This window comes from Prionailurus bengalensis, chromosome E1 (genome assembly GCF_016509475.1).
Source record: "Prionailurus bengalensis isolate Pbe53 chromosome E1, Fcat_Pben_1.1_paternal_pri, whole genome shotgun sequence".
Lineage (NCBI taxonomy): Eukaryota > Metazoa > Chordata > Mammalia > Carnivora > Felidae > Prionailurus > Prionailurus bengalensis.
Window position 1 is genome coordinate 2,781,110 of NC_057347.1, and position 11,266 is coordinate 2,792,375.

Consider the following 11,266-nt stretch of genomic DNA (forward strand, 5'->3'; position numbering starts at 1 on the left):
CCTGGCCTGGACATGGGGTGGGGGGTGGGGGGCAGACGAGGGGCCTGGCGCCGCCCTGAGCCTACCTGGACCCCGCGGCGGTGAAGGGCACGGCAGTGTGGGCGCCGGGACACCGCAGCCTGCACCCCCGCACCCCACGGCACACCCCCCCCCCCCCGCACCCTCCGTGAACGGCCACACACACTGGCTGACCCACGGCCGTTTGAAGTGACAATTTTTTTTTTTTTTTTTTTTTTTTTTTTTGAAAACGGGTGCAGGCGAGGAGAGGCGAGGCGGGAGCGCGGCCCTAGATGGAAATGCTGTTCTCTATCAGCACCGGGTCCAGGTAGTAGTAGGGGACCGGGAGGTCCTTGTTGCGCTGGCGGATGTCGTGCGAGATCTGGGCCAGGCGCTGGCGGAGGACCTCCATGCTCCTCCGCGGGGCCTCCTCCACGAAGTGGATGTCAGGGAAGTGGCCCAGGGGCCGCTGCGGACACGGAACCAGGCAGCTGCGACCGACCGGCCCCCGGCTCCCCGCCTTCCGCAGCCTGCCCCTCCCCTCCCCCCCTTGACACCCCTCCCCCAGCCCCCAGCCCTCCCTCCGCCTGCCCCCGGGGGAACCCCACCCCCGGCCCCAGGGCACCTTGTCGTCAGGCTCCCGGCTGAGGGTCCAGAGCACCAACAGGGTGATGCACGTGGTTTTCACATCCGGCAACGTGTCCATGTAGCTGTCCCGAGTGGTCAGCCCCTTGGCCTGCATGGGTGGGTTCCTCATGGACGACGGGAAGTTGGGCATCCAGGCGGTGTACTCCAGCTGGAGGTGGGGCAGCGGCGGGGGGAGGCGGGGGTCAGAGAGCACCCCGGGACGCTGGGGCTTTCAACTGAGCTAGGGACGGAAGCTGGGACTTGGCGGGGAGGAGGCCCGACCAGGGATGACGGCTGAGGTTGGGCTTGAGGTTGGGGCCGGGGCTGGGGGGCGTAGGTACCTGCCCGGTGTTGACGGCGGCGTGCTTGGCGGAGCAGGTGTAGATGACTATAGTGACATATCGGATCAGCTCAGGCACTGTTCGCAAGCACTGAGGGAAGCCTGGGGGGGGGGGGGGGGCGCGGGGAAAGCCCAGGCGGCGTCAGTCCCGCCTGGTCCCCGATGGCCGGCAGAGGGCGCCAACAGGCCCGGCTCCCGCGCGACCGGCCCACACTCCAAGCTGCCACCTCCCTGGGGCGCTCATCCCGCCCGCTTGGCCCTCCTGTGACCATAACTCCAATCCCCCACCCACTCACCCGCCCCCGTCCAGACCACCTTGGGAGGCGGCCCCAAGTGGCCTTGACCAGAGGTCCTCCGGAGCAGCTCCGGGCACCTGTCCGGGGTCGGGCCCTCCTGTCTTTCTTCCAGCTCCCTTAGGGGGGCCTCTCTGGTCCCAGGACTCAGGAGGGGAAAGGCTTTGGGAGAATCCTGGCTTTCCTGCCCTGACTCAGCACAGTCCCCTCCCACCACACACACACACACACACACACACACACACACACTCTTCTGAACCTTTGCACTCACGCCAGATGGATTTCTCAGTAGCCTGGCCCTTGGTCTCACACCCAATGTAGCTGCCAGCTTCTCTTATTCTCTTACCTGTTACCCGCCCCCCACTCATCCTCGCTCTCTCTCCCTCTCTCAAAATAAAAATAAACTTAAAACAAAACAAAACAAAACAAAACAAAGCTGATCTCCTTGCAGACGCCTCCACGGCTCCCTCTAGTGTTCAGGGTAATTCCAACCTCCTGAACCAGGGCCCGCGACTGTCCCCCGCTCACGGCTTCAGCCTTAGTTCAGCCCCCCGGAGAGCCTGGCCAACCCCCACCCTCAGAGCAGTAGCTGGGGCCTCTGAGCTCTCGGTGCTCCCCCTGCCCACTCTGGCTTCCCACCCAGAGCTCTTCAACCCCCCCTCCAGCCCCTCCCGGCTAACCTCCCCGTCCTGCAGGTCCTGGCCGGATGTTAGCCCGGATGTTGCATCTCAGCATGCTGCTCTCCCCCTGCTCTCCCTCCACCCCCCGCCCCTCCTCCACCTGGATTAGGTGCCTCCCCTGGGCTCCCGCACACGGCCCCGCCTGCAGCAGTCCCGAGATAGTATAATTGCCCGTGTACTTGAGTGGGCGCCCCACCCTGGAGACCGTGAACTTGAGGGCAGGCACCTGTATCTCTCCTTCCCTTTGCCTCCTAGCCACCAGCACGGCGTCGTCGCATCACAGATGCTCACTGAATATTGGTTGAGTGGTACCCAAGTGATGACCTCAGGATGTTCCTTCCCGCCCTCCTGGGCCCTCCCAGCCTCCCCACCTCCAGCATGCTCCAGCCTTTCCTGTTTGAGCTCATGCCCCGTATCTCAGTCCACAGAGATGACCCTGCCCCCCACCCCCAGCCCCTGAGTTCACGCATGGACCCACGGGCAGCCACGTTTCCTTCCCCAGCCTGTCCGAGACTTGGCTCCCTCGGTCCCCAACAAGACCTGCTGTGGCCCAGCCGGGAGGGCCCATCCCACGGCCCCGGGCCCCTACCTGAGCTCTCACGCCCTAGCAGGCACTGCTTAAATATCTCCTGCACCCAGGACTGCAATTCTGGGTCACCCTCCACGGCTGCGTCACACGGGTAATAGTAGGTGATGATCTCGGTCACATACCTGATGGGGGGGGGCAGGCCTCAGTTTGGATCCTCCTCCTGCCCTCCCCACTTTTCTTACCTCCCCCAGGATGCCCTGGCCTTGGCCGCCCCAGGCCTGGGGGCGGGCACGTGCTGTGGGGCAAACACAGCATCAGACCCAGGCTCGGGTCAAGTCCTTAAAAGCTCCCTGCGCCCTGTGAGGGTGTCCGCCTGAGTGCCACCCACTGCGGGCCCGGCCTCACCTCTCTAGCGCGTCCCACACTGCCAAGGAGTCGTCTCGGTAATAATATCCCGGCAGGTCCTGGACCCCACGCTCCACAAAATCATTGGGGAGGTAGAGGCTCTCATAGGTGGTCTCTGACAGAGCCCGCACCATCACCTCCGCAAAGCCTTCCAGGCCTAGGGACATGCCCTGTCGGGGAGGAGGCAGACTCTGAGGCTGGCAGGGCCTCCCTGCTGAGGGTCACACCCGTCACACACACAGCCCAGCGATGCCCCTCCGGCCCCCGCCCCGTGCATGCCCACACTCCGGGCCAGCGCCCCCCTCTGCACCCCTGTAAACCGGTCCCCTCCGGCCGTGCCCCCTCCCCATCTCAAGTGGGAAATTCGGCTTTTCGCCTCCCCACGAAGGCCGGCAGGGTAGCAGGTGCCTTGCTGGGCTCGGGGCACACGTCTTACCCTGGCAGACAGCCCCCCCTCGTTGAGGAGGAGGGCGCGCCCGATGCTGTTGATCTGGATGGTGTAGCGGGTGTGGGGACGAGGAGCTACGGGAGACAGACCAGGAGAGAGGACCACGGTTACCCCCCCAGAGGACGGGGCACCCCCTCCCTTGTGCAGCGCTACGCCCTCTGACTTCAGGAAGTCCCCACCCCGAGCCCGCTCTTGGGGGTCCCTGGCTGCCTCCCCGAGTCTCAGTGGAGTCCCTCTACCTGCTGGCGAGCCAGGTGCCTTTCTGAGGCCCCTGGGGCCAAAGCCGTACCTTGTAGAGAGGGTGACACATGGGCAGCTGTCTCAGCATGGCCAGGCAGAAGGCCTCCGCGATGAGGTGCGTCTCCAGCAGGTGCGAGATGGCCTCGTGGCAGTAGAACTCGGCGTAGCGCACCCACGTCTTGGCCAGCAGCCAGTCCCACTCCGAGTCACTCGGCAGGAAGATGGGGCTCTCGGGTCCCGGGGTCTGGCTGAGCTGGGGACGGGGAAGGAGGGAGAGTTAAGTGAGGACACACACACACACACACACACACACACACACACGGGCCCCCCCTGCAGGAAGGAGGCAGAGAAGAGCCGGAGGAGGTAAAAATGCCACTCCATACACTCGAGGCCCTCTGGTCCCCTGAGCACACCAGGGCCCTTCCTCCTGCCTCACATTTGTTCTTGATGTCCCCTCTGCCTGCAATGCCTTCCCCCCCCCCCCACCTGGAAGCTCCCACTCATTTCTTAAGAAGCAGCACAAGGGGCACCTGAGTGGCTCAGTGGGTTAGGCATCCGACTCTTGATTTCAGCTCCAGTCCTGATTTCTTGGTTCGGGAGTTCGAGCCCCGGGTCAGGCTCTGTGCTGGCTGTGCGGAGCCTGCTTGGGACTCTCTCCCCGCCCCCCGTTCCTCCCTTGCTTGTGCTCTTTCTCTCTCTCTCAAAATAAATCAACTTAAGAAAAGAGAAAGAAAAAGCAGCTCACAAGTTGCCTGAGAAGCCTCCCTTGTTTCAACCCCACAGTTGCCCTGTTCAGCTGCAGGAGTTGTGCACTGCGCAAGGGTACCTAGCCCCCGGGGCAGAGGAAGTCCCCGGAATCTAGCCTATGCTGTTCCACTAATGAGCCAGGAACATCAGAGTTTGGCTGAACCCCCCTCCCCAGAGGGATGCCTTTTTCTAATTTGGACATGATGCTGGTGGAGGCCCCTGGAAACATAGTACCTCAGTTCCCTTTCCTGCCAGGCCACTCTCTCTCAAGGCAGCGGCCACGTCTGATTAGCTCAGTGTTTCCAGCAGAGGGCTGGCCCACGGCAGGTGTTGGCTTATCGAGCAAATGGATGACTGGACCCAAAGAGACAAGCTTGAACAACCAAGCACATCCCCGTCTGGTCACCTCTGTGCGCACACACGCACGGGGACTTGCACACAAGTGCACGCCCAGAGACCCGAGTTTGTGCACCGGCATACAAGCATCCAGTGGTCTGTAGGGCCACCGGGGCCTCAGTCCAAGGCCCACACACAGGGCCACACACCAGGCTCTCGCGTTGGCAACACGCTCACACAGCGGCCCCCCGCCTGCACCACAGGCACCTGGATGGCGATGGGCATCATGTTCCCTTCTGGGCCAAAGTGCAGCAGGCAGAGCGGGGCACAGTGATGCTGCTTCCTTCCGTTGAGCTCGATGCTGGGGATGCCTTCCAAGATGCGGTAGTCGGCCAGGTAAATGTTCCCCTTCTGGAAGGGGGCCGAAAGGGGAGGGCAGGTGAGCGCCAACGCGCCGGACCTGGGACTCATGCCTTGGGTGCGGAGTGCCCCGCGCCCCCAGGGGGCAGGGGTTGGCCAGAGACCAACTGAATGCAGGAGCGGAGAATGCAGGAGCGGAGGGCACTCTGGGGGCAGCAAAGGTGGGTGGGGAGAGACGGGGAGGCCAGGGATCCCCTCCGGATGGGGCCTCACCTCCAGCTCCGCTCGCAGGCACGTTCCCTCGCCCAAGAACGGGGCCACCATGTCGTCCGTGACGGGGAACTTGTCTGGGATCCGCGTGCAGCGGCGGAGCAGGCCTGGGTTGATGCCGTTGAGGTACTGATACCCAAAGAAGCTGTCTTCTGTCCAGTGCTCGGCCACGTACTCTGGGGAGGGGGAGACGGTACCCGGTCATCCTCAGGGACAGAGAAGCGTGGGGCTGAGGCCCTGGACAGAGGAAGATCGGGGACCCCAGAGAAGCCCCCAGCCTCCGCTTGAGCGGCTGGAGGCGCCCAGGGCGGCATTTTCCCTGAGGCCGCCAGGGGGCGCGCCCGCCCTTCTGGTCCCCTCGGCCTCGGCTTCACCCCCGCGCCCCGCCTCCCGCGGCCCCGACGGGCGTCCCGCCTCCAGCGCGCGCCCGCCGCTCCTCCGGCCGCGGCGCTCCCCGGGTTCGGTGCGCGATGCCCCTCGTACCGGAGATGATGGACTTGTTGGCAGGGAAAATTTTCTTGATGTCCTTCAGCCTCTTCCACGACTGCTTGCAGTCCACCAGGCCGCGGAGTTTGAAGCCCAGCGCCCTAGGGACGGGGTTCGAGGGGGAGACGCTCAGAGAGGCAGCCGCCAGCCCCGCCGAGGCCCCTGGCCGCCTGGCCTCCGGGCCCAAAGCACCAGGTCCTTCTGCGGCCGGGGGTCTGGCGCCACCTCCCGGGCTCCCCGGGCCTGGCTTCTCAGCTCTCTGCCCTCCCGGATGGCGATCTGTCGCGAGCTCCTGGGGGGGGGAGGGCTGCGGTGGAGGCGGGCGCGGAGCCGGGACGGGGACCCCTCACTCGCTCACACTCACATGGGCCCCAGGCGGAAGAAGAACGAGGCCGTCTTGATGAAGGAGTAGCGGAGGTTTGAGTTCAGGAACTTGGTGGCCTTGATGTTGATGAGAATCGGGAAACCGGGGATATAACCATTCCACCTGTGGGAGAGAGTGCAGGGCTGGGGCCTGGCACCTGCGGAGCCCCGGGGGAGGTGGAGGGGGCAGAGCCCAGGGGTCAGCCACGGAAGGGGCCCCAGGGCAGCCTCGGGTCCTCACTCAGGCCGGTTGGGGTTTCTCCGCGCAGGCGGGCGGTAACTGGGGATGTGCACGTAGTTGGGTAGGCCGGGAACGAAGACCCTCCAGCTGCGGTGCGGAGAGAAGCCGAGACTGTGGGCCCTGATGCGCATGCACCAAGCCGGGCCGAAGGCCAAGCCATCGCCCCGCGCCCTCCTCACCGCCACCACCCCCTGACCTCCCGCAGCCCCGGTCGCCCTCTCCTCACTGGTAGAAGTCCTGTTTGGCTCTGATCTCTTCCCGGCGGTGCTCCAGGAGGATCGGCAGCGTGTCGTCCGCTGTCGTCTTTCCTGCCGGGAGACCAAAGAGGAGGCTCAGGGTCTGACCCCCGCCCATTTCAAGGATCCGAATTCAGCTCCAGCCCTCTAGACTGGCCCTGGGGCCCCAGACCAGGAATGGGAAGGTTTACCCAGGAAGAGGGGGCGCGTGTCTCCTCCCAAAAACTCAGAGGAGAGGATCAAGGACCACCCTCCGCCCCCTCGCTCTAGGAAGCTGGGTGGTCCGTTTTCTGGACCGACTAAAACGCTATTGAAGAACAGTTATTTAGGGCTTACTACGTACCCGGCACTTTGTAAACACTTTACTTCTGTTAATAATGTAATCCAGGGGCACCTGGGTGGCTCAGTCGCTTAAGCGACCGCTCCTAATCTGGGCTCAGGTCATGATCTCACGGTTTGTGAGTTCAAGACCCGCGTGGGGCTCCGCACTGACAGCACAGGGCCTGCTTGAGATTCTGTCTCTCCCTCGCTGTCTGCCCCTCCCCCACTTGCTCTCTATCACTCTCTCTCAAAATAAATAAACTTAAAAAGCAATCATAATTTAATCCACACAGGGACAACCTTGCAAGGCAGGTGACTCTTTGTATAGGCCGGAGAGCCAGTTTCCACAATTCCAAAGTCCAAAAGACCGTAGAAATCAGCTTCGTCTTTTCCACAAGTTAGGCACAAATACCTTGGTGGGCAGAACCCGAGGCTCTACACAGTCTTTAACTGAACTCACTTGGTGTAACTATCCATAGTTTTGGCTGCAGAAATATTCATATGTTTGACTAGGGGATGCGCCTATGGATGTAAGGCATAACGTATGGAGCGTGTGAATGGTATATATCGGTATAGATGCATATGTGCGCACATGCTCTAAATGAAATCTGAATTTCAAAACACCCCTGGCCCCAAAAGTTTCAGCCAAGGGACCAGATCGGCGTGTTCACAAGGAGGAAACGGTCAGCTGGGCTCCGAACTTTGTCGGACGTCCCGGCGGGTAGTCCCAGGCTGGCACGTTTCTACACAGCAGCCCCATCATTTTCCCGTGAGGCCCTCCTCGCCACCCTCCCCTTCCTCCACGTCCCTCAGCTTATGCCGTGTTCTGGGTGGACAGTGTCCAACCCGGAGACCCAGCTCGGCTTTATCCCCCCCCCCCCCCCCCCCCCCCCCCCCCCGGTGAGGGGCCCAGCCAGTGACTCAGGCCTCCCCGCCCTGCTCTCCCCGAGGCTGCCCCGCCCGGCCCCATTCCTGCCCTTCCCCTGTTTCCATGCACTCAGACCTATGGCTGCGGGAAGATGCTCCCGCCCCCCTGTGAGACTCTCCCCTTGGCCCTCCCCACCCTCCCCCAGGCCTGCCTTCCCCCCCCCCCCCCCGCCTCTTTCCCCAGCTCGCTCAGTGCCCCTGCTGCCGGGGACACAAGAAATGGAGGAAGGTGATCAGCTGCCTGGGGGGGGTGGGGAGGAGAGACCCAAGCCCCCGCCCGCCCCCCATGTCTGTGCCCTGCCCTCCTGTCCACTTTGAGGGAGGCTAGACAGAAGCTGGGACGGTGGGGCCAAGATGACAGAAGAGGACAAGCCTGTAGTCCCCATGTAGCAGCCGCGTATCAGGAAACAGAGCCAAGGCCACCAGACAAGGGCGGTGGCAGGGGGTGGACGCAAGGAGCTTAGACACTCCCTGTTCCTCTTCCAGGGCAGTAACCGAGTGACTGGGAGAATAGCCCGGCGGCCTTGACCAGGCACCAGGGAAAACCCAGCCTCGTGCTGGGCCACGATGGAGCCTTGATGGAAGAGGGGGGGGGGGCTTCTGGAGCAGCACTGAGCCCTGCTAGAGATATAAGGTGTCCTAATGGGGTGGTAGGGAGGCCTTTGGGGCCATAGGACATCCCCTCAAGTCCACAAAATGCGCAGTTAGACGCCCAGGGCTCCTATGACAAGGTTCAGACCCTCGCGCTCTGTCCTGTGGAGACGTGTTGAGCGAACACGGCTTCCTGACAGAACGTGCAGCAGCTGGGGCGATGGGGCCTCCCCATCAGAGTGACGAGGCCTCCTGCTGCAGGGACGGACCTCGCTGGAGTCACGGGGGGGTCTTTCTGGAGCGGCAGACACGGCACGTGGCACAGACAGGGCACCCGAGGCCCGTACTCAGCGCAGCCACAGGTCTCCGCAGTGGCGGGAGTCAGGGGTAGGACTGCGGGGGAGCTAATGGGGAGCACGCTTGTCTCAGCCCGGACCTGGGGTCCTGAGACCCTGAGGGTGGCCCCAACCTCCTTCCTGTCTGTCCCTGCAGGCTGCAGCCCGGCGCTGGGCCCCGCGGCGGCAATGACCCAGGGTGATGCGCGAGAGCGTCAGGTGTTCCCGGGAGTCCCTGTGGGGGCCCGGCGGGTGACAGGTGGGAGCGAGGGGCCCGGCGGCACCGGGAGGGGTGCCGAGGGCTTGCCTGTGGCCTCCCTGAGCGCCAGGGTCTCGTAGCCATCCATCCACTGGTAGGCGGGGAAGTGGTACACACGGCCGCCGGGCGCACAGATCTGCACGTAGTTACAGTACCAGGAGTTTTTGGGTAAGAAGGAGTGACGCTCCTTGTGCAGGCGGATGATGATGAGCTCCCCCAGGTCCTGCTGGCACCGGACGGTGTATTCATCCACCTGGCCAGGGCACAGGGCCGGGTGAGCGGGCAGGACTGGCCCCCGGCCCCTCGGGCCTCCCGCCCACCGATCTGGGCCCTCACCCAGGCTCCGCTCTGCTGAGGGGGTGCCGCGCTCACCGCGCTGGGCTGGGATGACTCGATCGGGATCTGGTTTCTCCTCCCCCCACTCCTAGTCGGCCCGTCACCTGCTGGGCCCTTCTACCCAGGGCTGAGCGGGAAGGATACCCCCCCTCCATCCACAGCCACCCTCCCCAGGTCCCACCCTCCCGCCCTCCTCAGCCACTTGAGGCTGCAGGAGGCCATGCGGCCCCCCAGGGGGTGGACCCCAAAGGGGTCCAGGTGGGGTCCAGGGCCCCCAGACCTCCTACAGGCTTAGAGCGAGGCAGAGGTGGTCCCGCCAGCCCTCTTTGCTCCTACTTGTCAATGAAGATGTGGAGAGACAGAAGCGGCCACATAGACAGAGTGCCCAATTAAGAGGATGTAGAGGCAGGTGGCTGGACCTGACTCGGAATCAGGGCTGAGGGACCAGCAAAGGGTGTCTCCCATCATGGAGCAGGCGGGCCCCGCTGGACAGGCTGGTCTGATGCCATTTTAAGCCACAGAGAATCCAATGTGCATTTAAGCCAGTTATGATGGAACTTACCTTAGGAAGAGTAAGGGTGGGAGGGAGAGGCATGGGGGGGGAGGCCGAGACGAGGGGTGTGGATGAGTGATAGAGAGGAAGCGAGAAGAGGTGAGAAAAGGCAGGGAGAGAGGTGAAATGGCCACACAGGGGCGGGAGGTGACAGACCGGGGATGAGGCAGGATGGCCCAGAGAGCAGAGACCCCTGGGAGCCAGGTCTGGGGGGAGGGCGGAGGGGGGAAGGCATCTGGAGTTGCCCTTGGGAACTGTCAGAGCCCCCCCCACCACACGTACACACACATTCACCCCCAAACACACTCCTATGCCACACACATACACACTCACACACATCACACACACTTACATACACACACCACACACAGACTCACAAATCACACCCATGCACACACACACATGCCCATACTCACCGCCCCAGTTGCAAAGTCTCTCCCAAAATGGTTCAGCAGCTGCTTGTGGCTCTCTCCTTGGGTCCCCACAATGGTCAGCGAGATGGAATCCATCGTGCCCGACAAGAGGTCGGTACCCGTGGCCACCTTGACTTTGTAGGTGGCCATGGCTACTCCTCAGGAGGCAGGAGGGAGGGCTTGAGTCCAGACTCCTCGGGGGCCGCACGGGGGCCCAGACCAGGCAGGGGAAGCCAGACGGGGAGACGTGGACGGGGCCAGCCTCCCGAGAGGGAGAGGTGAGGCAAGGACGTCTGGCCCCCAGGGCAGCTCGGAGCCCAGATCTGCGCGCTGGGAGCCGGGCCGGCAGGGCGCTGGGCCTGCTTCTGAGAGGGCGGACCCAAGACGCCCTGGATGAAGGAGGCTTCGGGGCGGGGGAGCCAGTCCAGCCTGCGCCAGGGCCCCAGGGAAGTTAGGGGACAGGGCTGGGCGGGGCCCCCAGATCTGTATCAGCCTAATAAGCGCCTTCCTTCTGCCCGCCCCCATGGGCCACGGCACAAGACACCCCTGCCAAGCAGACCCATGGGCAACGGGGTTACCAGCCTTGGTTCCGGGGCCCCCAGCGGGGGGAAGCGAGGGGACGGGGCCCGGCACAAACTCGCCGTCCAATGGGCCTGCTGCCTGGCCGTTCCTCTCCGGGCCACAGGGCAGGCTGTGGCCACAGAGGGGAAGGCTAACTGATCCTCCTGCCCCAGCGCCCTTGAGAGAAAGGGTGACAGGTGCCGACCTTGACCTCGGGCCGCTAGGGCACAGAGAAGCTCCAGAGAGAGGTGATCAGGGAGGGAGAGAGGGTGTCTGTCGCTCTTTGCAGGGCCAGGATCCGCTGGGGAGGAGGGGGGGCATACAAACATAGATAGATGACAGAGCAAAACTGGGGGCACAAGAAATACACTA

General features: G+C 63.6%; 1 protein-coding gene across 1 annotated transcript; it reads right to left on the reverse strand.

The window, feature by feature from the left end:
• Positions 1 to 236: 236 nt before the first annotated feature.
• On the reverse strand, positions 237 to 10,748 carry ALOX12B (arachidonate 12-lipoxygenase, 12R type). Its single transcript, XM_043583034.1, has 15 exons — positions 10,337 to 10,748; positions 9,080 to 9,284; positions 6,589 to 6,670; positions 6,363 to 6,449; positions 6,123 to 6,245; positions 5,756 to 5,859; positions 5,276 to 5,448; positions 4,910 to 5,053; positions 3,601 to 3,812; positions 3,308 to 3,386; positions 2,872 to 3,041; positions 2,527 to 2,648; positions 966 to 1,066; positions 623 to 793; positions 237 to 466 (listed from the first exon to the last, which is right to left on the reverse strand). The coding sequence occupies exons 1-15, from the start codon at positions 10,481 to 10,483 to the stop codon at positions 287 to 289; spliced, it is 2,100 nt and encodes a 699-aa protein (XP_043438969.1). The 5' UTR covers positions 10,484 to 10,748; the 3' UTR covers positions 237 to 286.
• Positions 10,749 to 11,266: the final 518 nt, after the last annotated feature.